At 49.3% G+C, this 26,112-nt stretch overlaps 1 protein-coding gene across 2 annotated transcripts; it reads right to left on the reverse strand.

The window, feature by feature from the left end:
* Nucleotides 1-1,837: 1,837 nt before the first annotated feature.
* RAB7B (RAB7B, member RAS oncogene family) lies at nucleotides 1,838-26,112 on the reverse strand. 2 transcript variants are annotated; one of them, XM_045583056.1, is made up of 6 exons: nucleotides 25,898-26,112; nucleotides 13,754-13,822; nucleotides 13,117-13,243; nucleotides 12,202-12,417; nucleotides 5,231-5,356; nucleotides 1,838-3,779 (listed from the first exon to the last, which is right to left on the reverse strand). In XM_045583056.1, the coding sequence occupies exons 2-6, from the start codon at nucleotides 13,804-13,806 to the stop codon at nucleotides 3,702-3,704; spliced, it is 600 nt and encodes a 199-aa protein (XP_045439012.1). In that variant the 5' UTR covers nucleotides 13,807-13,822; nucleotides 25,898-26,112; the 3' UTR covers nucleotides 1,838-3,701. The 2 variants fall into 2 exon arrangements, with proteins under 2 accessions (XP_045439012.1, XP_036298483.1); XM_036442590.2 differs by having other exon boundaries at nucleotides 25,914-26,111.

Genomic DNA, 26,112 nt, shown 5'->3' on the forward strand with positions numbered 1-26,112 from the left:
GTGCTGCCTGCATGGCTGTTCCGTGGCCCTGCTGGACTGTGTGTGCACTCCTGGCAACACAATGGCTTCAAGGGGCTGCCCACTTGCCTGCCTCTGCTTGGGGCTGCCTGGGCCGAGGGATGGGTGGCAAGGGAGCTTCAAACAACAGAAAAAGTCAGCATTTCCCCAACGCCCCCCTGCCCCAAGGCATGTGGCCCAGCCTAGCCAACCCAGGTTTATCTGGTGATTGATTGGTTTTGTTTTTTCCTTAAGCCTCAAGGGCGTGTACCATGCAGAACCAGCCTGGATCGTCTTTATTATTTACGAGAGGCCCAGTGCATGGATTCGTGCACCAGTGGGGTCCCTGGGCTTGGCCTGTGGGGATAGGGCTGAAATTGGCTTTCCCACATCCCCTGAGGGGTTCCAGATTGCGAGAGGGCAGTTCTCAGGTGACAAATCGGGCTCCCTCCTCTCTAGCTCTGGGTGTGTCACCCAAGAACTGCAGATGCCAAGTCACCGCAGCTCCCCAGTTCCTGTGTTGAGCGCCAGCCCCCTGGTGGTCAGTGTGCATCATAGCTACCAATTGGCCAGTTGAATGGTTGGCCAGTTGGCAGGTTGCTTAGGCATATATAGGGGTCCCTCAGCCTGGCCTGCACCCTCTCCAATCTGGGATCCTCTCACAATCCAGAACCACTGGCTCCTAAGTACTCACTGCTTGCTTGAAGCCCATAACTGCTCTCCTGCCTGCCTGATGGCCCTAACTACTCTCCCCTCCTGGTCTGAACCCCCTAACTGCCTATGTGCTCTCCCTTCCTCTCCCCACCTTCGGACCCCAGTGCAGGAGTGCTGAGAGCTCTCTGCTGGGACCCTGCCCCCATCCTGATGCCCCCATCTGGGCAGGACGGTGCCGCAGCCCTGCACATGCCTTTGCATGGGGGGAGGGGGCTGCCCCTTGCAGGAGCCTCATGTCCCGGTGGCATAAGTCCCCGCCCCCACCCACCAGCTCCTGTGCATACGCAGCCTGGTCGTGACTGTGACACCGTTAGGACCAATTAGCATATTATTATGTAGACAGATTAGTTCCTGGAGCTGCCCCTCCGAGCAGGGCTCTGGTGGGCACCAGAGCAGCCTGGGTCAGAGCAGTCTTGCTCACCTGGGTCCTCTTCTCCGAAGGGGTGGTGATGAAGGGGCCCAGGTAATGCTGTCTCTCCCCCCTGCCACCCCATTCAGGCCCGAGTGGGCTGCCCTCGGCAGGAGTCCCCACCTGCTGCCTCTGTCTACCCCCCTGAGGGCCTGTCTCAGACCCAGAGGTGGGGGTGGGGTGGGGGTGGGAGCAGTCTGCAGTCTGTCAGCTCAGCTCCCTCTGCCTTATGGATTGGTCAGCGTGCCCTCTAGTCATAAGAGGAGGGATGCTGTGGGCCCTCCGACCCCCACTACTCCCCCCGCCCCCCTCATGGAAGATTCTATCTGTGGTTTGGGCCTCGGGTGGAATCTCCACATGGCTCTTGCAAAGATAGATTCTAATCTACAAGTCTGCAGCCCAGCTGGGCTGGCCAGAGCTCTATCATCCCGGAGGCAGGAAAACCTGGCCGCTCACTCCCGACGGCTTTATTGGGTGTGCGGCCTGCACCCAGAAGGCCCCTGTGCTTAGCTTAATGGCCCACTGTTGCTGTCTTGAAATCCTTAATAACTTTTGAATAAGGAGCCGGCATTTTCATTGGGCACAGGGTCCCACCGGTTACATAGCTGGTCCTGCTTACTTCCTGTTGTCCTCCCTCTAGTAGCTTTTGAATTTTGAACTATGGAGACTTATCTTTTCTATTTCATAACTAAACCCCCCTAAGGATAAAACCGGGGGACACATTTATTATTTGTTGTACACATTCAGAAACGGTCCACGTGTCTTTTGTGGTGCCTGAGCTGCTGCACACACTCCCACACTCCATACCTCCAGCCCACAGCCCCTCTGACCCCCAGGAGAGCCGAGTGGGGTGCAGAATGCCAGCCCGGGAAAGACACGGACACAGCTGGGCTCCAGGCCACTGGCCCCCATGCTGGGTCCATGCTACTGCCCGGGACAAGCCAGTTTTTACTCCACAGCTGGGGAGGGGAGCAGGGGCTCCTGACTCTCTCTCTGACTGCCCCCACTCCCTACCTTTTCAGGGTCAGGGGACACTGAAAAGTCATGGACTAAGGTCGCCAGCTCTGCTTGCAGCGCAGGAAGGATACTTCTGTGTAGACAGGAGACTTCTGTGGCCAGGAGGCCATCTTGGCCACCTCCTTGGAGAGAGCGCTGTCTACTCTCTGCAGCCAGAAGAAAGATGATGGCCTTAGACTCCGTAGAGACAGAGAATCCATGAGCTCTTGAGGCCCCTCATTCTAACATTTGTCACTGATGGGGGCTTCTTGCTTGAATCACTGAGGTTGCAGCTTTGCCCACTTCTTACTAAGCTTAGGAAACTGGGCTTCTCCTGCCCCCCGGAATCCCTGACCTACCCAGAGCCCGCTCTTCAAGCGTCTTTGGAGCATCTCCTTTCCGCTCAGCCCGAACGAGAGGGCACTGCTGCCCCCTGGTGGCCAGTCAGCAGCGGCTCAAGGAGCCACCCAGGAGGCGGGGCTCCCTTCCCCGGCCCAGGGACAGCAGCTCTGAGTGCTCAGGTAAATGAATGTCCTTCCTCTGTTCCTAGAACACAGCAAGCTCATCCTCACCTGGGGCCTTGGCCCTTGCTGCTCTCTCTCCGGAATGTTCTCCTTCCAGATCTCAGGTGGCAGCCCCTTTCTCATTCTCTGGCCCTCAGGCCAAATTTTACCTCCTCAGGCAGGGAAGTCCTCCTGGACCCGCTGCTCTGTGTCAATTCTCTGTCTATTGCCCCTCGCCCTCTGGAATCCTAGTAAGTTTCCTGTGTTACTGGATCTCCGTGCATCATAGGTAGTAGAGAGTCAAAACGACTTGTTGAAGGAATAAATAAATGCATGTCAACAAGAGTGACTGCGGTTTAGGCGGCGCTCTGGTCCTCAAAACCACACCCTGATGTGGGTGGGGCACATACTACCCCATTTGACAGATGAATAGGCTGAGGCTCAGAGAGACTTATGGGAGTTGCCTGAGTACCCAACAAGGGGGGGATGAGCCTGTCCCTGGTGGCTTTTCCTGGGCTCCTCAGTCCAATACTCTCAAGGGGACGGAGGGCATCCCGGGCCTGGACAGCTGTGCAGCGGGATGAGGCGGGCCCCTATGTGAGGCCCAGACCGTCACTTCCTGGCCCTGGCTCCTGTGGGGGGCTGCGTTGCACCCTGTCCGGAGCTGAGCGGTGGCCCTGTGGGTGGCGGTGGCATCGGAGTCCACAGGGCTCCCGGACAGTGGCCCGTCTGTTTGCAGAGATGAGCGTCTGGAGCAGGAGCATGTGTGTGTGTGGGGGGGGGGGGGGGGGCAGCGGGCAGGAAAGCTGAGCCAGCGAGGAAATGGTGCCGCCTCCAGGCCAGGGTTTCACGGTGACATAGAGTCGCATGAGGACTCCCAGGACCCAGCCCTGCGCTCACTTCTCTCAGCTCAGCCCGAGGGAGGGGCCGCCCTCTGACTCTGGGCCCAGCACAGACACAAGGCACAGGGCTCTGCCACAGCCCACGGGCCAAGCCGGGGCGAGCGGTGCAGCCGTTGGAGACCAGGATGACCGGGCCCAGGGCACGCTGAGCCTCTGGTGTCCAGAGAGGGAGGCTGGAGGTCAGCAGCATCTTCTCCTGGTCTGGTCCTCGGGCGAGAGCTTGATGGAGTCTGTGAGGTAATTCTCTGTGTTCCGATACTGTGGAGGGAGGAGAGGAGTCAGGTCCACCTCTGAGCGGCAGTGAGCACCACTTGCCCCGTCTCCTGGCCGCCGATGCTGCTGGCTCTCTGTTCCCTCCCTCGGTGCTGCTAGGAAACTGGGGCCCCTGGTCTCCCCCACCCCCTTCCTTCCTCACCTCCTCCAGAGCCCAGGGGGAGTGGGTGGCTGGTCAGGGACCAGGTGTCCTGACCTCTAAGCAGGCCCCTTAACTTCCCATTCTCTGCAGGGGCAGCCGAGGTGACGTCTGGCCTCAGCAGAGATGATGGCAGCCTGCCCTTAGCCTCCTTTCTGCCGAGACCTCTCCCCATGAACATCCCTATACCCCAACCTTCTCTCACCACCGCCACCTCCCACTCTCTGTCAACCCCACTCTTTCGTGTCCAGGGAGGCTCCGGACACACTCATGGCCTGTCTGCCTCCACCTCCCATCTCCTGTCCCAACACAGCCCAGAGGACACCCTGCTCACCCTTTCTAACCCCCCTTACCCCCCCCCCCCCCCCCCGCTGGCCACTGCTCACATGGGACTTGCCCACCTGGCTCAGGAGCCAGGGTGGGTGTGGGGGGGTCTTCCTAGGACATGGTTCCACATGTAGAGAGGTTCCTTCTTAAAGGGACTCTATGCCCATCCCCATTGTGCCGCTGCTTTCAGTCACTGCATCTCTCCACAGCTGATAGGCGTGTGCACGAGGGCGGGATGGGTGACCTCGCCCCGTGTGCAGCTGTGGCCCTGAGAAGGGCGGGCAGAGCCTCCGGAGTGACAGGTGACACCATGCTTGGTGGTGTGTCCCCAGTGCCCCTCTCTGAGGGGACAACTTTGAGAACCCTGATTTTCCCTCTTCCATGGCTCCCGGGCTCTGGTTGGGTGCCCAGCTGGTGAACGTCAACCAAACCCTAATGCCCTGGACCCTGGACCCCAGGAGGTGGTGTCAGGCTCACCTGCTGCACCCTGATGATGGTGACACACGAGGCGGTCCCCTGATGCCCTGTCACTTGCTGTCACCCCCAGACTGAGTAATTTACTCCTGCAGGTTTGGTATTCCACCTGGACAAATAGTTGGCAGCAGAGGGCGTCTCTCCCACCAAGGAGGATTGGACTAATCACATCTCAAAACTCTTACTAATTAGAATCTCCAGGGGTGGGGTACAGGATGGCATTTCCCCCCCTCTTTTTAGAAACTCCACAGATGACTTTGATATCAGCCAGATGGAGGGGCCTCAGACTAGACACTCTAAAGCAGCTTTGTGCCTTTGGCATCCTGTGGTCCCAGAGTTGGAGGTCTATGGAGCCCATTCAGCAACTCATTAAGTCGGTGAGCAATCCTGCCCGCCTACATCCCTACCCGTGTCCAATATGTTCTTTTCTGGAAGCTCCCAAGTTCCCCCATCCTAGGGGGCCGCCCGGCCAACTGCGGCCTCCACAGCCACTCACCCTGGACAGGGCTCGGCTGGCCAGCATCTCGAAGGCTTGTACCACGTTGATGTCATTCTTGGCGCTGACTTCAAAGTAGGGAATATTCTTCTCTTTACACCAGTCCTGGGCTACCTCCTGTGGCACCTGAATGGCCGGGAGAAAGGATCACTGTTTCTGTAGCATCATCCCCACCATCCCTCCCTCCATTGCCACTTACTGAGACCCTTCCAAGGGCCTGTAACGTTACACATGCTATTTCTTAACATAAGTGCGAGATGGCTATTGCTAGTGTCATTTTCCAGATGAGGAAACTGAGGACTAGAGAATAAAAGAATTTTCCCTGAGCATTGGGGCTGAGCAGGATTTGAACACAGGCTTGGCCGAAATAGAGGCCCCGAGGGCTGTGCTGCCTTCCGAAGGCCTACACAAGGGGCGTCTTCCTGCCATCGGTTCCTTCTCCAGTCCCTTCCAAAGGAGATGGACATGAGGGACACTGGCAGGGATGGAGGACTCTCTTCCCATGAGCTGGCTGAGCCAAGGGGCCTGTTGCTGGGCAGAGACTCAGGTCCCTGCTAACCCTGTTTTCCAGGGTACAGTCCTAGGAACAGTTGATGAGCTCCTACTGTGGACCAGGCACTGTGTTAGATATCTTGACATAATTGTTAAATTCTCAATAACCCTGTAAGACAGGTCCTATTAGCTCTACTTTAGAGACAAGAACACTGATCCCGCGGCAGTCTGGCTCAATGGATAGAACGTTGGCCTGCAGACTGAAGAGTCCTGGGTTTGATTTCAGTCAAGGGCACATGCCCTGGTTTCAGGCTCCATCCCCAGTAGGGGGTGTGCAGGAGGTAGCCAACCAATGATTCTCTCTCATCATTGATGTTTCTATCTCTCTCTCCCTCTCCCTTCCTTTCTGAAATCAATAACATATTTTAAAAAATAGAGATAAGAACATTGAGGCTCAGAGAGGTTCAGCAACTTGCCTCAGATCACACAGCTGAGAAAGGCTGGGTTCAGGAGTCCTAGCACAGTGCTCCCCTGACATCTGAGCCTCCCCCCCCCACCCCCCCCCAATGCAGAATGTTGCTGCTTTTCTGTCGCTCCTGTTGGACTGCAGGTGTTTTGAGTTCAGGGTCAGGGCCTTTTCAGCCCTCAGCCTGGTGCGTGAGCCACGCAGGGCAGTGAATGAGTACAACACTGCTTGCGTGCCAATGGCTGGTCCCACTTAGACTTCTAAGTCTTAGAGGGTCTGGGTTGGAAAAGGTCTGGCAGCATTGCAGGTGACTTCCAAGGACATTGGTGCCACTGCGTTTCATGTCTCATGCTTTCGGGAAGGAGGAAGTGGCCATCTACCAAACATTTGCTGCACCTGGGACTTTATTTTTTATTTTTAAAATATATTTTATTGATTTTGTACAGAGAGGAAGGGAGAGAGGTAGAGAGCTAGAAACATCGATGAGAGAGAGTCATCGATCAGCTGCCTCTTGCACACCCCCTACTGGAGATATGCCCGCAACCAAGGTACATGCCCTTGACCGGAATCGAACCCGGGTCCCTTCAGTCCCCAAGCCGACGCTCTATCCATTGAGCCAAACCGGTCTCAGCTGCACCTGGGACTTTATAACCATTATTTCATCTTATTTAAGGCAGCCAGGCTTTTCTCATGGAGAGAGGGCCTTGTGTCTGCTCCCAGAGCACAGAGCAGCGGGGGGGAAAGGTGGGAGACTGCCCCCAGCAGGTTGCCTCCCTGGCTCCTGCAGGTCCTGGGAATTTATCTTCCTGAGATGAAAGGTCCCACTGCTGTTCCTTTCTCTGCTGTTCCTTTCTCTTAGGTCTTTGCTTTTCTGGTCTCAGGAGTGGCCTCAGGGCTCAGGGCTCATGGCTCTCTTTCACATGCCTCGCCTGTCCCCCAGCATTGCCCTGGCATTGTGAGGGTTGCTACCTCGCATTGCAGGGTGAAGACTGGGGTCAGCCAAGCAGCCTGCCCTTCGGGGAGCCCAGATGACACCTCTACCTCCCGGGGGCAGGCTCTGCTCCCAGTTGCTGCTGAACTTGAGCAGAGCAAGAAGAAACCTAAGGCCCTGGTCTTGGGCCCTGATCAACACGATGCTCCTGCCTTTGGGAATAGGGGCCCCAGTAGTGGCCTGGAGCACGCGTGCCCCATTCGGTGGAGCATAGATGCCCACGAACGGGTGAGTCACTAAGAAGCCTCACATCTCGGGGAAAATCTGGAATTGTATTTGGGGGAAGAAGCAGGGATGGCCGGGCTGCTGGTTACTATTGTCCTCATGAGTGACATGCAAATCAACACTCATTTGAAATTAACAAGTTATACCTGGATGGCATTTTAGTAACACAAAGGGCTTTGTATCTTTTTAAAAAATGTACTATTGATTTTCTTCTTTTAGAGAGAGAGGACGGGAGAGGGATAGGGAAATAGAAACACTGATGAGAGAGAAACATCATCCATCAGCTGCCTCCTGCATATCCCCTACTGGGGATCAAACCAGAAACCCAGACATGTGACCTGACCCTGGGAATCGAATCAGTGACCTCCTGGTTCATGGGTTGCTGTTCAACCACTAATCCACACTGGCTGGGCCAGGCCTTGTGTCTTTTAAAGCCCTTGAGGGCGCCCTAACCGGTTTGGCTCAGTGGATAGAGCACCAGCCTGCGAACTGAAAGGTCCCAGGTTCCATTCCGGTCAAGGGCATGTACCTTGGTTGCGTGCACAACCCCAGTAGGGGGTGTGCAGGAAGCAGTTGATTGATGTTTCTCTCTTATCGATGTTTCTAACTCTCTGTCCCTCTCCCTTCCTCTCTGTAAAAACTCAATAAAATATATTAAATAAATAAATAAAGTCCTTGAGGGCAAGGATTGCCCTTTCCCTTCTGATTGCTCCTTCCTTGTTTATCTCCCACCCCTGCCCCGCCCACCAGCCCTCCAGCCCCACCAGGTGATGAGTATTTTCCTGGGCCGTCATTGGCACTCAGGAGCTGCAGAAGAAATTGAAGGGAGGTGCAATTAAGTCACATGCCCCTGCCTTCTGGAGTCTTTCTTTTTAGTGGCACAAGAGGCAGAAGCCAGGATTGGTGCCCAAGGTCACCCAGGGTCAGTGCTGGGAAGACAAGTTTGCAGCTCTAGCTGGCTAATTTCAGCTGCCCCTACTCTCTTGCTGGACAGTGATGGGACTATGGCAGGTATTTTATTTCATTCTCTACACTCTTTCTCTGTTCTGTTTACATGCAGTGATGAAATACACAGCTCCAAAATAGCAGTGGGGATTGTGTTGCAAATGAATCTTCTCTTTCTATTCCTAGCATCTCTCCATTGAACCTTGGAAAGCTGGCCTGGGAAGAAAGCAACCAGACACTACTTTTTACTTTCCTCTTCCACGCCCACCTGCAGTTTCATGATTTTTAAAACCGTCTTGTATTTTATTTATAAAATAATGGCTATTTATAACTTAGACTCTGACTGTGGAAATAGACTCAGGGTGTGATACTTGGGGATAGGAGAAGTAAGCAAGTTTTAGAAATGTTACTTCTATTAATTTTGCCTCTGGCTGACAATATACTACTAACATTTTACTGCTCCTCTTCACCCAAGGATCTGTTTTTATTGATGAGAGAGAGAGAGAGAGAGAGAGAGAGAGAGAGAGAGAGAGAGAGAGAGAGAGAGAGAGAGAGAGAGAGAGAGAGAGAGAGAGAGAGAGAGAGAGAGAGAGAGAGAGAGAGAAACATTGATTGGTTGCCTCCCATACATGCCCCAATTGGGGATTGAACCCCAAACTGGGCATGTGCCCTGACCAGGAATGGAACCTACAGCCCTTCAGTGTATGGGATGACACTTCAACCAATGGAATCACACCGGCCAGGGCTCCTATTGCAATTTTGATGGTTCATCAGAGGCCAAAAGTTTGACAAAATTAGTCCAACTTATGTAATTTTATTTGTGCTACTTTCCCATCTTATATAAATTTTAAATAATCAATTATATGTGTTAAAATTAGTGTGTCAAATACATCTTAAACTACCAAAAATAACCAATATTTTCAGAAAACATAATTCCAACATTATGCCTAGGGGAAAGTCAGAAAGTGCCTACATGGACTTAGAGCAAAGAATCCACAAGCTAGTGAAGAAATTCCTTGTAGCATAGATGCTAGCAGAACTATTCTTTTAAACAACCTAACGTTTTTTTCCCCTCGAGGGCCTTCTGCAGAAAGAGTAGGGATTTGAAAAAAATGTAGGCCAATAATTTCTTTTAAATCATTCTGCCAATATATATATTTTATTGTGGTAAAATACATATAAAATTTTCAATTTCAACAATATGTAAGTACGCAGTTCAAGGACATTGAGTTCAGTGCAACTGTCACCCCCTTCCATCTCCAGAACTTTTCCTTCATCTCAAATCTTAGCAATAGAGGTTTAAGTATCTATTTTCTTTTTACTGAGTAGGAGAGGCTCCCGTGTTTACCCAGCCTGTGCCTTGGAGATAATAAGGAGGATAAGCCTCGATCCCGTTTATTAAGCTTGCCTCATGTTTTATAGGCATCATTTCCTTTAATCCTCAAACAACCTCAAGAACTCTGTGTCTGGCCCCCATTTCACAGATGAAAAAGCTGGAACGGACTAACCACATGTCCCAGAGATGGGATGGGGCTTGCCCGGGGCTTTACTGCTTCTTTCAAGCCTTCATCTTCCTCTCTCGGTAGCTCAAAGCTCATGCCCCCACCCAAGCTTGGACTGGACCCCCTCCACCCTTTCGAGGCATTGCCTGTACTTCCTACCCTGCCAGGACCCCGCCACTCACTGAGCTCTGCAGTCTGGTGAGGCTTCCTCTCCACCTCACCCTGTAGCCTCGACCCCTCACAATAGCTTCCAGTTCCTTCCCTCTCAACAGACTTCACCTTCTTTCCTCTTCTTTCCAGGGCCCGGCCCCAGACCTCTGTAAATAACACTAAATACAGTCTTCCACTCTGTGGCCGCAACCTGTGTCCCTTGACCCCCCTCCCCTGCTCATTCCTTCTGCCCTCCTCCTCCACCTCTGCTGGCCCAGCCCACTGGCCCTTCCACCCACTTCTTGCTGCTCTTCTTTCCTTCATGGTTTCCAGTGCCCTCACAGCCCCATGCTTCAGCTACTCTTGTCTGGAAAAACTTTAGTCCCAGGTCCCTCATTCCTGGCTCTTCCCCCACACAGGGCCCTTGAAGAAAAAACACAACGCAGACACCACCTCAATCTCCTGGTGTCCTTCTTCCGCTAAGCCCTGAGTATCGCCCATCTGTTCTCGTCTTTGTCCCCAATTAGCTTCTTCACCCGTTTTTCTCCAGGTGACTGGTGAAGATTCACCATTGCTTCTCAGACTCCTACTTGGTTTTCTCTCAAGAAGATGGTGCCTCTTATTTCACTGAGGAAAAAATCAGACTCTCAGTCTTGAACTTCCTCAACCCTCCACCCTACAATCTATAGGTATATGAAGCAGGATGTTAATTAAAGTGGAAGTCTTGGGGGAGGTGCTACAATTGGATAGATGTCTGATATAAGGTGGGCTAGGAGACAGACTGCCCCCTGACCTTGTATATTTCCAAAGTACATGACCAAGAATCCATGATTCCAAACCCCACACCATGGACACGAAAAGATTGAAAAGGAGGAATAGAAAGGGTTTCTTTGGAGAAAGTTGTGCTGTGGGTGCACCCCCCAAAAGACAGAGAAAAGGCAAAGCCTCACCTACACCCCAAAAAAGGGCTTCAAGGAGGCCTCTTGGAAAGCTTAACGTTCAACCCCTGGAGTTTGGTAGCTACCGTGGATTTGTGTCTGACATGCATCTGAGGGACCCAAAGCAAAAGGCAATAGGGCAGAGCACCTTTTACAAATTAAGTCTACCTCTAGTCCCTTCTCATTCGTAGGCAACGGTGACAAGACTTTACTCGATGCCACTGCAGTAAACACCTACACAGAGCGGCGTCACTGCAGCCAAGAAACAGATCCAGAATATGCTTAAGCTAATTTATTTTTTAAAATATTTTTATTGATTTCAGAGAGAATCATCAACGATGAGAAAGAATCATTGATCGGCTGCCTCCTGCACACCCCCTACTGGGGAAAGAGCCCACAATTCGGGCATGTGCCCTGACTGGGAATCAAACCGTTGACCTCCAGGTTCATAGGTCAACGCTCAACCACTGAGCCACGCTGGCCAGGCTATGCTTAAGCTAATTAAAAAAATGATTACTACTTTCTCCGAAAAATTTGTAGATTCAAGTATTTATAACTGCAGACAACCCCTACATGACCCTGGGTAGAAATACTGTTCTACAGGTTAATTCAAATTCTATCTGCCTACTTCTGATGCCTTAATTCTCCCACTCCCTGCCTCTAGACAAAATTGTCTTTTTCAGCTCAAAGCATGCTATTTCTTGCCTTTGCTCATGCTGTTTTATCAACATGGAAGCCATCTCCCATAGGAAGCTCCTTCTAGATTTTGGTCTTAGTAAAAGCACTTTCACTGTGGTCTCCACATTTCCAAGGTCTATCACTATCATTGTATTTACCATATTGTATCATAGTTACCTTTTATTTTTTTAAAATATATTTTATTGATTTTTTTACAGAGAGGAAGGGAGAGGATAGAGAGTTAGAAACATCGATGAGAGAGAAACATCTATCAGCTGCCTCCTGCACACCCCCTTCTGGGGATGTGCCAGCAACCAAGTATGAAATACATGCCCTTGACCAGAATCGAACCTGGGACCTTTCATTCTGCAGGTCAACGCTCTATCCACTGAGCCAAACCGGCCAGGCCATAGTTACTTTTTAAAGTATCTCCATCCACTACTAAACTGCGAGATTTTAAAGCAAGGACTGTGTATGAGTCAGCTCCGTATGTGTGGGATCTATCACAGTGTCTGGCCTATAGTCAGTGCTCACACAATGTTGGGTGAATGAATGAGTCAATAAATGAATAAAATGAATGGTACCTGCCGGTCTGCCAGATCAATCTTGTTCCCCAGTGCCACCATGGGGTAGGACTGCTCAGTTGGAATGATTTTGGCCAAAACATCACCCCGCCAGGTATTCAGAGCTTCAAAGGACTCCAGGTCAGTGACATCAAAAGCCAGGATGCAGCCATCAGAGCCTTTGTAGAAAGTGGACACCATGGAGCGGAATCGCTCCTGTCCACCTGTGTCCCAGATCTGGAGGAAAAGGCAGATGATGAGTGGGGTGTGATGAGTGGCTGAAGGTTTGGCCCCACTGGACACATCAGGAAAAATTTCTATTTCTGGGTAGGGAGCAGGCAGCCCTGGCACAGATGCATGTGGTATCTTGACCCTGTCACCCTTCTACACTGCAGTATCTTGGCACTCACATTTAGCATCCATGAGTACTTTCATATCTGAGCTCTTGTTTTTCCCAGGGCAATCAGAATAGATAATGTTATTCTCATCTGATAGGTTTGGACCTTGGGAATGATTTTCCAAGGCCACTCGCCAAATTTTCCAGGGACCTAAGACTAGAAGTAAGACTCCCCAACTCCTGTACTCGAGCTCATCCTTCTAGATCAGAGATCAGCAAAAAGTTTTTTCTGTAAAGGGTCACAAAGTAAAAATCTTAGGCTTTGCAGACCATACTGTCTGTTGCAACTACTCAACTCTGCTGCTCTAGTGTGAAAGCAGCCATAGACCATTAGTAATCAAGTGGGCCTGACTGTATGCCAACAAAATTTTATTTGCAAAACCAGCTGGTGGACCAGATTTGGTCCATTAGCTGAAGTTTGCTGATGTCAGCTCTAAACCATCCTAGCTCCTCGTACCCATTACTGTGCGTGGCTGCCCAGAGAATGTGGGGGGATTTTCAGGTATGACTGGTGAAGAGGGGAAAAGAAGGCAGCTCACCTGTAGCTTCAAAGTTGTGTCATTCAGGATGATAATCTTGGAGAGGATACTGGCCCCTAGCGTGGTCTGATAATCCTCAAAAAAGGTCTTGTGCACATATTGGTGGAGGAGGGAGGTCTTGCCTACACTGAGGAAAAACCCCAGACACATGTGAACACGGACATCCACACCATTCTCAAAATCTTACCAAGCCCCTCTCGCCACCGTCTCTTCCCGAGATTCTGAATTTCTAACATTTGTGGTCCAAGGACCAAACACTTTGAGTAGCAAGGCACTAGGAAACGGTTTCTAGAAATAGGAACCAGTCAAAGTGAGCCGAGAGGTTGAAGAGAGCTGGGTGCCAAGGTCAGGTCTTTAAAGCAAAGGCCATGTCTTTCCTGTAGGTGGCAGGAGGCGGGAAGGCAGATAGATGCTAAGTGTCCTGTTACCACAGAGTTTGGGTCAGGAACCAGGTAGCCTGATTCCCAGCCTCTTTCTCCTACTGAGCTCCCTTCCTTGGGTGGGATGCCCTCCCTAGTGCCACCTTGAATCAGAAGGGTACCCATCGGAGGTGGAAACACAGTCAGGAGGTCTCTCTACCTTTGGCTAGGGGCCTCATTCCAACCTCAGACCCCAAGCGGAGCTTGGCTTCACTCACCCCAGGGCTCCGACGATGATGAGCTTCAAATCCACCTTCTTCCGGGGATTCATGGAGGGGCTTCAGAGCCTGTAGGAAGACAGAAGTCACCCACATGCTGGCCAGAGTCCCCTGTGGCTTTTGTCACTGAGGCTGGCCTCTACTTCCTTCTTTTAGGTGTGCAGGTCAACTGGCCTTGGCCTAGGACTTGGGTGAGGTTGAAAGGTGGATGACTCAGCAACCCATACACACATTCCCCCTCACTTCCTCTGGGGGCTTCCCCAAGGTTGGGAAGGTGGAGACCCCACAGGACAGTTGCATCTCTCACCTTTTAGCTCTACCAACTCTGATCTCGGAGGCAGCCTGGAGTGCCAGGAAGGCGGGAGGCATTGAACAGAGGCCTCACAGACGGTCAAGCCTGGAGCCAGGGATGGAGGGCAGTATGGGAAGAGGAGATGGGGGCAGGACAAGGGGTCCATTGTCAGGACTACCCAAGAGGCTTTGGATGAAAGAGTGCCCCTCCCCCAGCCCAAGGTGTTGCCACAATTGCAGAATCAAAGGCTCTTCTTTGAGGCGGCTGGTGGGATTGTAATTGGTACATGTTTCTGGAAAGCCACTTGGCAGCTAGTGAGAGTCTTAAACATGTCCCTGCCCTCCACTTACTAGGAATTTGTCTAAGGAAATAAATCCGAATGCAGACGAAGACGTTTGTTCAAGAATGTCCTTCAGAGGATTATTCATAAATATCCAATAGTAAAGAAGTGGTTAAATAAATTATGGCACACAATGAGATAGGGACAGAGATAGAATATTGGAAACCAGCTATAATTGTAAGAAATATTAATCATGCTCAGTTAACCGTATTGTTTTGTTTTCTTTAAAGAAGGCATGTTCTAACCTGGCTGGATGTTGCACGGGGATCTGGGAGCTCGCCTGGAAATGTGACCTATCCTCTCCATCCGGGAACTGCCTATTGTCATGGGAAGATTAATAATCTTGTTGCAGAAACCAGAGCTGCCAGCTCTTTGAAGACCCCCAGCCTTTGCATTCCCCCAGCCTGCATTATCTGTAAACTTCCCATTTGGCATACCCTTTTGCCTACTTTCCCATGTAATCTTCATCCTTCTACCCAATATAAGCAGCTGGCTTACAGTGGGGGGCAGAGCAGATTTGTGAGGATGACCTGCTGCTCTCCCACACTGCCGGCAGTATTGGACTTAACGCTCATATATGATTCAACCCTGTCTCTGCTGAAATAGCTCACGTAATGACAGGCAGCCTAGACCCATTGATTGTCTGGTTATTAAAATGACATTTTTGAGCATATTATAATAATGTGAGAAAGTGGTGCCCTAAGATCTAGATACAAAACTAAACTGTACATGCAATACCACTCCAAATATTAAAATGAGTTCCTACTTACATAGCAAAAGTTCTGGAACAAGATATATAAAAACTTAAGTATTTAATTCTGAGTGGTGGGAAATTATATGATTTTAATTTTGTTTTGTATGCTTTTCAGTATGCTCCAATTTCTTTACAATAAACATGTCAAACATGTATTGTTCCTATAAGAGAAAAGGACTTGTGTGTGCGCTTGTATGTGAGACACACACACACACACACACACACACACACACAGAGTGGTCAGATTATTATGATCTCTGAATGCATAATAATCTGGCCACTCAGTATATTTACCTTTTTCTTAGACCACATTCTACTTGCTAAGACCATTATCTTCCCCCTCCAGACTCACCCAGAAAATTCTCTGCCCTAAAAAAGCACTCCTAGAGTCCTTTAAAACCTCTGATTTCCCAGAAGACGTTCTGACCTCCCGGGAGGGCCCGAGAGGGACCCTCATATGGGGAGAGGAATGGCGTGAGCCGTTGCCTCACCTGCGGAAAGTGAACCTTTCCCAGGTCTGAGTTTGGTATCTGTGGGCGACATGGCGCCCCAGGATGGAGCCGGCGAAGTGTGGCTGGCATGGCGGTGCGGGGCCCCCTGGCGGCGTTGAGTCGGAGGGGGGGCTCCCGCGGGGCTCAGTCTGCGCGTTGGAGCGCGGCTGGGCAGTGGTGGCCTCGCTCGGGGAGCAGGCACCTGGGTTAATTTGCTGGCTGCCTGGGAAGTGGAGCCGGGAAGCCGCTGGGGCGACCCGCGCTTTCTCCTCGGGGGCTGCCTGAGTAGTGTGGCTGGGGTGGCTAAAGCAGCCTCGCCCCAGGGGCCTGGGCCATAGGGGCCTGGGCCAGCGTAGAGACATTGGTCCCTGGAGACATCAGGTGCCGGAGAAGAGCTCAAGGGCAAATCTCTGTACTCAGTAAAGAGAAAAGGCCAGTTCAAAGCGAGTGCGCATAGTTTTGGGCTGTGCTTAAAAACACTTTTCTGGGTACAGAATAAGTTTTAAAAGTGGTGGAGATAAATTAAAACTGGTTTCCCAAGTCATTGTAAGTAGCTTTTGAAATTTCCCCGCCATGAGGCGGAAACTAGATGGTAATGGTAACAAGTTTATGTGAATGGTGGTGAATGGCCCTGAATGGCCAGGAGTCTTTAGGTAAAGAATGTGTTCATTTGCATTTGAATGCTGCTCCAGCTTCAGGGAGTGGCAGGTCACAATGGTTAGTCTTCCTTGTCATTGGTATCAGCTAAGCAGAGTCATATAGCTACTTAAGTATGAATTGTGATTGACCTATGATTTTCTGACATTGTCTTAAATCCTAGTAAACTGCCTCTGGTGTGGAGAGGTCTAGGGGAGGCCGGAGAGCGCAAGACTATTAGCTCTCCTACAAAGAGATTATTCAGTGCTTTGTTTGAACTTCAGAAAAAAATTTTGAGATCTGAAAAAACTGTATGATTAGATCTGTTGCTGAAACTTTACCCTAAATAAGCAGGATGTATTAGAAATGTAATGTTATTAATCTAAGAAATGCCAAATTTATTTGACTTGCCAGCTTTAAAAGTTCAAAGTATAAATTGAATTAGGAAAAGTTAATTGCAGTAACTAGATGCCTAGAATATGGCAGGCTAAACTGTATTATATATGTTAAGAATAAGCAGTAATGATCTAAGATCTCAAGGATTGATTTATTCTCATTTGTCAGATGAAAAAGTATGTAATGCTTACACTTAAAAAATTATTTTAAGTCAGTGATGCAGTATTTTTTTAAGTCAGGTTTTCTAAAGTAATATTTAATGTAACATATGAAACTTTTATATTTGATTTGTTTTGTTTTGCTTTTCTCATATGCCATTGTTATTAAATTTGGGCTTGTACCTGCATCTTGTATTTTGTTTAAACTTTGGGAATAATTTTTGGTTTCAGTCATGTGTATCTACTTTATAGATTTAAGTAGACTTCATCACAAAGGTTTATAATTTATTTAAAATTGTGTTAAAACAATGTGAAAACAATTATTTGTATGATTAACCCCCCGAGACTGCTTGGACAATTTTCACCGATGTTCTGCAGTGGGGAGTAGAGGGGCTTAGAAATGTATTGATAGATAAATCTATATCTGTAGGGAAAATGTGACATTTTACATTTCAGGTGGCTGTTAGAGGCCTGGGAACAGGTACTGGACCTGCTCCCTCCTCCCTTGCCTTTTAAAATTTGAGGCATGGTTATGTATTTTTGGAAGATAAGATTTTTATAGAAATTATAAAGAGTATGTCCTGACAGGTTAGCTAGGAGAGGCAAGCCTTTTAGTTTCCTGATGGGCATGGGGGCACCCTATTTAGTCTTGAGAGAGCCAATAGGACCCGTACATCAGCCCAGGAAGCCACCGGACAAACTGCCTGTTTTCCTTGGACATCAAGAAGGATTGTGATCCTCGGAAGGAACACATACTGGGGGAATGCAGCTGTTGAACTGGTCCAAAGTAGAACAACGGATCTTTGAGGAGCTAAAGAAGGCTCTCATCTCAGCAGCTGCCCTAGCCTTGCCGGACGACGCGGAGCCCTTCCACCCCTACGTGAGTGAGGTAAGAGACATTGCCAAAGGGGTTCTCACTCAGACTCTAGGTACCTGGAAGAGACCTGTTGCCTATCTGTCTAAGAGACTGGACCCTGTGGCAGCCACAGCATTGTTGGTGAAGGAGGCAGATAAGTGGACTCTGGACCAGGAGCTAACCTGGATGGGCCAGGCTTTTCTCCTGGACCAGCCCTGTGTCCAGATTCAGAAAACTCTGGCCATCAACCCTGCCAGCCTGCTTCCAGATGATGATAATGGAACCCATTCATGACTGCACAGAGGTAACAGACGACAAGGTACTGTTCACGGATGGGAGCAGTTATGTTCAGGATGGGACCTGATATGCAGGGGCAGTGGTAGTCACCCTGGACCACACCATTTGGGCACAGTTCCAGAATTTTTGGCCTTAATCCAGGCCCTTTGATGGAGACACTGCCATCCACAAAGAAAAGAGGGGTACCAACTGCAGCCAGAAGGAATTGGCTGACCAGAAGCAAGCCCCTGAAGGACCAGATGGTTGATAGACCCTCCAGATGACAAGACTGTTGGTCCCAGAGGCTCTAGGTCAGAGTTGCCCGGTGACACCAGGTTAAGTGTCACCAAGACTTCTGAACTTCTGTGAGGCAGAGTTGCTAGAAGTACTGTCTGTGCACAGGTAAATGCTAAGCAAGGTAAGGGGATCCCCCCTGGGAATTCAGGTCCCAGGGAACCTCCCCAGGAGAGCATTGGTAGGTGGATTTCAGAGATTAAACCACCAGCATTAAGGTCTAGTTTTTATAGACACTTCAGACTAGGTTGAGGTATACCCCACTATCAGATAACAGCCCTCCCCTTGGTAGCTAAGGTATCTCATAGCTCTAGCCTTAGGACAGGCGAGACTCTTGAAAAGGGGGTTTAACTAAATGTGTCTTAGATTCGGTGAAAATTGGACCAACCCCCTGTCCTTTGCCCTCTTGAGGGCCAGGTGTACCCCTTATTGGGACAAGTTTCCCCTTTTTGGGAGGGGATCATGTATGGTAACCATTTCCTTGCTCAAGTCCTTACAGGCTCTGCAGTTTGCTTGTTCCAGATGCACTGCCAGTGCCCACCGCAGACCCTGTAGCCCCGGATCTCAATGTGGGTAAAGAAATTTACTGCCCAAGGACTCAAAGGGATGCTGCACTGTTATCCTGAGCACGCCCACTGCTGTTGAAGTAGATGGCACCCAGACCTGACTACATGACTCCCAGCTAGTGCATGGCCTGGATCCTGGCAACTACAGGCCAGGAGGAGAACTGATGCCTGCAGGAGGGGAACTGGACTTCAGTGAGGACAATACTGATGGGAACTGTGGTACTAAGGGTCTTGATAACTGTATTTGTTGTTTATGCTGAAAGGAAGTAGGCTGCTGAGTCAATGATTTGACTAGGCACATTAGACAAGGGGGGAATGAAAGGGCAGGGCGGGGCGAGGATGAGCTCCCAACTCCGCCCCGTAGGGCGGAGTTATCCCTAGCCCTCAAAACGCCTGGACCGGGAGAAATTCGCTCTCTTCCGCCATGCTGCCGGCATGAGTGGGGGAGCACATGCTAGCATGGTGAAGGCTCTCTTGCTTATTGCATCGGACTTGGCTCCCTGGTGGTCCTTGGGGATCATGAAGTCTGGGCATAACAAAGTCTGTATAGACACCCAGCTTTCTCAATTTTTATACACATTCACTATTTAAAATCGCTCAGTACACATCCATATGTGAACATGATGAAAAGAAGTTACATTTCTCAGGTATATTTCTTCAGCTTACACATATCATGGAGTCCTCATACAGCAAGTATAAGATAGTGGTGGCGTTATTGCATATACCTTAGGCAAATCTTAATAAAAAATATTAGAAAAAAAAAAAAAAAAAAAAAAAAAAAAAAAACTCTGATTTCCCATCCCTGGGTGCTGATGCCATTTTGGGGCTTGGCCCATCTGGTTTTCCAAATGATCTAATAGATTCATAATTCTTTACCCTCTTCCGAGACCCTAACACCTCTGGTTGAAAAATGCTTTATCTCCTGGAGCCGTAATTCACTAGACCACAAGAGCCTTGCCTGGGCATTCCTAGTTAGTGCAGTTAAAATAGCAAACTCTCAGAGGCCTAGGATTATTAGTGTCTCTCCATGCACCATGCCATTGCCCAAAGGTAAACTGAGGCTTTGCTCAGAGCTGTTTGTCCCAGGAGCCAGAGTTGATGGTACTGGACCTTCTACCCAGGAGAGCTGGGTTGGCGTGGTGGCCAATAGGTCTTCTCGGTGGTTCATGCATTCACTCATAAGTGCATACACACCTACTGTGTGCAGAGCCCTGCACTGGGCACTGGAGGAGCACAAAGATGAAGCAAACAGGACTCCCCAACCTCCCACCAGTGAGCCATCGGGAGAAAGGACAGAGCAGTTACACCAGAAAGTGTCAAGTGCCCCACCAGAGGCGCAGAGAGAATGCTGTGGGAATTCAGTGAGGAGAGAAGCCGCAATTGAACTGGCCCTGAGGAAATGAAACGTGGTTGGAGGCTGATATTTCAGGGGAAGGGAATGATCCTCTGAAAGGGATGACCTGGGAGCAGCCGAGTGGAGAAGGTGGATGGTCTGCTTCAGGGAAGGATGTGGGGAAAGGTATGGAGAGAAGAATGCCTAGAGGGATTCAGACGGGTCATGAAAGACCAAGGATCCTGTCTGCATCCATCCATCCATCCATCCATCCATCCATCCATCCATCCAACATGTCCTATGCTCCAGACATGGGAGGGAGAGAATTCCAGGTGTTCACTGGGGCTGGTGTTTTGTAATGGGTGTCACTGCCCACGAAGAAACCAGCTAAGGGAGAAGTGGCTCAGAAGTTCCTGATAGACAGGCCTCTGAGCATCAGTTGCCACTCTAGAAGGGAAGTGGGAGTGATTGTGAGCTCTTCCCTAAAGGCTTTGGTGCAACGTGCTAACAGCCTCAAAGCCAATACTTAGAAAGGGAGTAAGAATGAAAGGAAGGCAGAGGGAAGTGGAAAAGAAATCTGTGGGATTCTCTGCATTCTCTGTGTGGCTTAAGGAATCCTCCCAAGAGCCCTATGAGATGCTTACAGCTGAGGCCACATACCCTGCCACTTGGTGCCCCTGTCAGGGGCTGGAGGGCTGGGTGGTGTGGGCTTAACCCTGGGCAGCCCAGCTGTGTGCATACGAGCTGGTGTGCATACGAAGAGAAAACTATGTGGTATCGCCCTTACCCAGTAGTCGGCGAACGCATTAGTCAGCAGAGCCAAACATCAACAGTACAATGATTGAAATTTCTTTTGAGAGCCAATTTTTTTAAACTTAAACTATATAGGTAGGTACATTGTTATTAACTTAATTAGGGTACTCCTAAGCTGGCCTTTGCTAAAAAACGTTCTCAATCTGATTGAGGCATGTGGCTCTCGAGCTGCAGTTTGCCAACCACAGCTCTAACCAGTTTGGCTCAATGGACAGAGCGTCGGCCTTCGGACTGAAGGGTCCCAGGTTTGATTCTAGTCAAGGGCATGTACCTTGGTTGCGGGCACATATCCAGTAAGGAGTGTGCAGGAGGCAGCTGATAGATGTTTCTGACTCTCTATCTCTCTCCCTCTCTGTAAAAAAATCAATAAAATATATTTAAAAAACAACAACTATGTGGTATGTACAACAGAGGTTCAAAATCCAGTATGTGTGAAGCAGTCTACAGATAATCAAAGACAACATACAACATAAAAGTGGGCAAACAATCCAAACTAACCCAGTAGAAACCTTATGAATGATTAGTAGTAAGCTTTGAAAAGATAACTCAGCCTTACTAATTTTTAAGGATATGCAAATTTTAAAATATCACATTATCCCCTCACCAGAGTGGCGAAAAGTAAAAAGATTAATGATACTATTTAGTGTTGGCAAGTGTGTGGTGGTAACACTCTTGTATATTGCTGATAGAGTATGAATTGTCACAGTCTTTCTTGCAGGGCAATTTGACAAGATCAGAACTTAATATGTGCATATTTAGGTTCTAATTCTAGGAATCTATCCTACAGAAATACACATACTGTATATTCAAACACACATTTGTACAAAGATAATTGCCGAAAAGCATTGTTGTAACCTAAATGTCCATCAATAAGACACTCTCTCTATAATTATAATCTATTCATACTCTGTGTGAGAGTGAAGTAATGAAAGATGTGATGACAATTTAAGTAAAAATAGAACATTTTGGCTTGGGCAGTGTGACAGTGGTTGAGCTTGTGAACCAGGATGTCACAGTTCGATTCTGTGGTCAGGGCACAGATCTGGGTTGTAGGCTCGATCCCCAATTGAGTGTGTGCAGGAGGCAGCCAACCAATGGTTCTCTCTTATCATTGATGTTTCTATCTTTCTCTCCCTTCTCTGAAATTAAAAAAATAAATAAATATATATATAAATATATATATATCTTTATATATATATATATATATATTTATTTATTTATTTATAAAAGAACATTTTGTATAGTATGATCCCAATTGTATAAAAACAAAAAACAACCTTATATATATGACTATATGTTTAATATTATATTTATGCTTGTCTTGTTTATACACAGAAAGCTATGGATTATCACATTAAATGACTACTAGGAGGTGGGGAAAGATAGATTAGAAGCTAGAGCTATTGTTTTATTTTATACTAGTGACCCAATGCATGGATTCGTGTACATTGAAAGGAAATTAATTAGAAGGAGGCTGGCAGGGCAGACTGGGCAAGATGGGCCAGACACACCTGAGAGCCAACCTCCTGGGGTGCCTTCCTGGCCGGAGGCACCTGGGGCAGTGACTGGGCTTGAAGGATATTTGTGACGGAGTGAGCAGGGTCCCTCCGACAGATGGTGTCTCTAGGCCTGGCCTGCAGGGATTGGGCCAAAACCGGCTCTCCAACATCCCCCGAGGGGTCCTGGAGTGCGAGAGGACACTCTGCAAAGTTGTTGTCATATAGGATATAGCACACAAATGCAAGTGTGCAGTAAACCAGATTCAGGCTGACAGTGCCCCTGCAACAATATAACCCAGGGCCGAAAGTGGAATCCCATGTCTCTCCTCTCTGGCGGCAGGGTGCATTACCCAAGAACCATTGCTGCCAAACCACTGCAGTTCAGCAGGTCCTGCATTGAGCATCTGCCCTCTGGTGGTCAGTGTGCATCGTACCTACTGGGTGGTCAGCCAGTTGCTTAGCCATATATATATATATATATATATATATATATATATATATATATATATATATAATCTTATATTAAAATTTGTTACACAATCCTAAATTGTTGTAATAAAAAATGTAAAATAAAATTTCTTTAAATAGAGCACAGGGGTTGATGGCAGTCTAAAGTCATACTAGTATAAGTGTGACTTCCTGGCAGTACAAATCATTCTGTGCCTGGGCGGAGAAAGAGGCTGCCTAGGCCCCTGGAGTGATTATGAGTTCTGCAATCAAGAGTGCTCACCACACTGCTATATATACCTTGGGTTACTTAATCTTGGTGAGTCTGTTCCTCGTGGGTAACACAGACATCACTCATGCCTGTGCTTATTCTGCAGAGTGGCACGTGCCATGTTCTCATAGCAGATCTGGTTCCCCAAATTGGGGAAGACTCAGATAAATGCTTAGCAACCGGAGGGTGAGGAGGAGGCAGATTTGCTGTGCCTGCCACTTTCTATGATGTAAATATTCCCACCATGTTTCAAACTCCCGGTGGAGCCTGCTCCGGCACCCTATCAAAAGGGTATCTAGTCCGATCTCCCACCCAGTGTTTGGGCCATCTCTCCGCACTCATGGAAAAATGGGCAAGACCTGCCTCTACAAAGTGTCTTCCTCCATAAGGGTGCATTTTTCTGGGGTCTCACAAGATGCTTCCTCCCATGCCAGCCCTTCGGAGGTGTAAAGTCCTCTCTTTGACTTTTACTTGAATATTTTCTCCTCCAAATCTTTGGAACTCACCTCAGCCTTGACTCTGAGCTCCCCTTACCCCACCTCCACCCATATCCCCTGCCCCTGATGTGCCTTTAAAGTATGCTACCACTGCGGACCCCACCCCCATCCCCTCAGCAATTTGCTGAGACTGCAGTTCAAATAGCCTGGTCCTTGGGCCCAGGGTAACTGGCAGCAGCAAGAGGGTGACCAGGACTGTGTCAGTGGCAAGGAAGGGCAGCTTGAGGGTACACACTGGCTGGGCTCACCGAGGAGGAAGGCACAGATTCCAAACGGTGACTTCCCATGTCCTCTGTGCTCTCCCATGTCTGGAGTTTGGCAAAAAGGTGTCCTTGTAAGCCTCCTCCTCCTCCCCATTCAGATCACTCAGTTGTTTCAAACCAGGGCATCCTCCTACAGGCCAGACTGAGTCAGCACCCTCGTTGTTAAAGGACACTGAGGAGCAGGGTTGGAATGCAGGGCACCGCCCTCAGTCAGCCCAGGTCTACACACAGCAGAATCCCAGGCCATTGCTCTCCGCTGCAAGTGACTCACTCCTTTCCCGCCTCTGGCCTGGCAGCACTTCTCAGCCCGGAGCCCTGCCCCTGCCCATCTGCCAAAAGTGAGTGCAGCTCAGTTTCTGGGGAGTAAGGAAGTCTGAGTTGATCACACACACACACACACACACACACACACCCCACATCACACACATACACACACCACACACATACACACACACACACACACACACACACACACACACACACCACTTAAATATAAAAACCCTAGAACTCTTGGGCCTGCTGTGCTCTGACATTCCCACTGCCCTTCTCTTCTTATCCCACTGGCACCAACCAGGATTCACTCTTCTGTCCTGTTTGTGTTGAGTGAGGTGCCATTTCTGCTGACAGGTGAGGGGGTGGTGGTGAGGGAGACCAGTGAGCAGGGAGAGATGAGCATTCTGAAACAGGCAAGTCTCCCCACTCCCCTGGGCTCTTTCACTAATCCCAGTGCCTGCCCTCCCCGCTCCCGTGCCTTGGAAAATGCAATTTGTATCCACTTTAAAAAGTAATGGGATTTACGATCTTGGGAGTGAATTTTGTCCTTGAGAAGAGGCTATCTAGGGAGCACAAGGCTTCTTGCCTCTCAAGAAGGCTCACGACTCTGCCTTATCCACCTATATCCTACAGGTCTAGACCTGCTCCCTCCGGGAAGGGCCCTAACAGTTCTGGTTTCAGGAGGCTCGACACTCCTGCTATTTAAGTCCTTCGGGAGTATGAGTGCCATCTCCCAAAGTAGACTGGCCATACCCAGAGGGCAAGACGGTGCCTCACACCTCTCTGAATCCCTCCAAAGAGGCTGACCATTCTGGGAATATTGAGTCTTCAATAAATAATCATTCATCCATTTCTCCATTTCTCCATCTAATTCATTTAGCCATCCATCTCCATCTATCCATTCATCTGTCCATCCTTCTGTTCATTTGTCCATCTATCTCCATTCATCCACCCACTCATCATCCTTCTCTCTGTCCATCTGTCCAGAACACATGCACGATATGCCCTCTATGCATCAGCATTGTGTAAGGTTGGTGATAGAGGCAGTTACTGTCTCCATGGGACTTGTGTAGTGGGGGATGGATAGGTAAGATCAACTAGATTATTTTTATTAATACATAATGCCTAGCAATCATAGGGCACTCTGCAATTTACAAAATGCCATCATAGCCCAGTGAATTCCCGAGGCAAGCTGAGACTAGAACCCAGGTCTGTCTGACTCTGTTCACTGGCTCGCCCAGCATTGCAGAGCTGTGCTAAGAGAAACACTTATGATTTAGAACAAGAAGAGCACTTTCCTACTCCTGATGAGACCCTTTGGATGAGATGGCTCCATCCCGGAAGATACCCTGCTGATGTGTCAAGGGGACTCCTGGTGCTAGCGGGACTCAGCCCTCTCTAAAGACTCCGGTTTCTCATGTTCTTCCTCTGATTGTGCAAGCAGCTGCATCGGCCCGTGCAGAGCCCCTAGCTGGGCCCCAGTTCTCTGGGCTGGGCTAAGAGTCTTTTCTGCCTGGCTCATTGCCATACCCTGGGAGTTTCCCCTGCATGAGGGTCGTTGAGCTGGATCTAAGCCCTCAGCTGCCAGATTCTAAGATGCATCCTTGTATCCCCTGTCTCCACTCCTTCCCACCAAAACACAAATACCTCCGGGAGTTGCTGGGACAGACAAAAGAAGCAAAAACAAACCTTCCAAGGCACTTACAGCTGTGGCCGCTTAGCATCCGGCCTCTGAGGACAGGCGGGAGTTCTCGCTGAATCTGAGGGGTCTCCTCTTAGATCAACAGTCTCAGCCAGGTCAGAGAGAAAAGCCTTTGGGAGCAAAAAGGAGTTTGTTGAGACCACGCCAGTTCCTTCTGAGTTTTCCTCCTCTCCCTGTCATGCACAGACTTGGGAAAGTTGCA

Source organism: Pipistrellus kuhlii, unplaced genomic scaffold (assembly GCF_014108245.1).
Source record: "Pipistrellus kuhlii isolate mPipKuh1 unplaced genomic scaffold, mPipKuh1.p scaffold_m20_p_18, whole genome shotgun sequence".
Taxonomy (NCBI): Eukaryota; Metazoa; Chordata; class Mammalia; order Chiroptera; family Vespertilionidae; genus Pipistrellus; species Pipistrellus kuhlii.

What these genes read in the sequence shown, in the direction of transcription:
- RAB7B (XM_045583056.1), bottom strand. Translation starts at nt 13,806, where the DNA reads ATGAATCCCCGGAAGAAGGTGGATTTGAAGCTCATCATCGTCGGAGCC. An exon ending in TTGATCTGGCAGACCGGCAG is followed by an intron (nt 5,357 to 12,201) that starts GTACCATTCATT and finishes CCGGCCATTCAG; the next exon opens with GTGCCACAGGAGGTAGCCCA. An exon ending in CCAGCCGAGCCCTGTCCAGG is followed by an intron (nt 3,780 to 5,230) that starts GTGAGTGGCTGT and finishes CTCCCTCCACAG; the next exon opens with TATCGGAACACAGAGAATTA.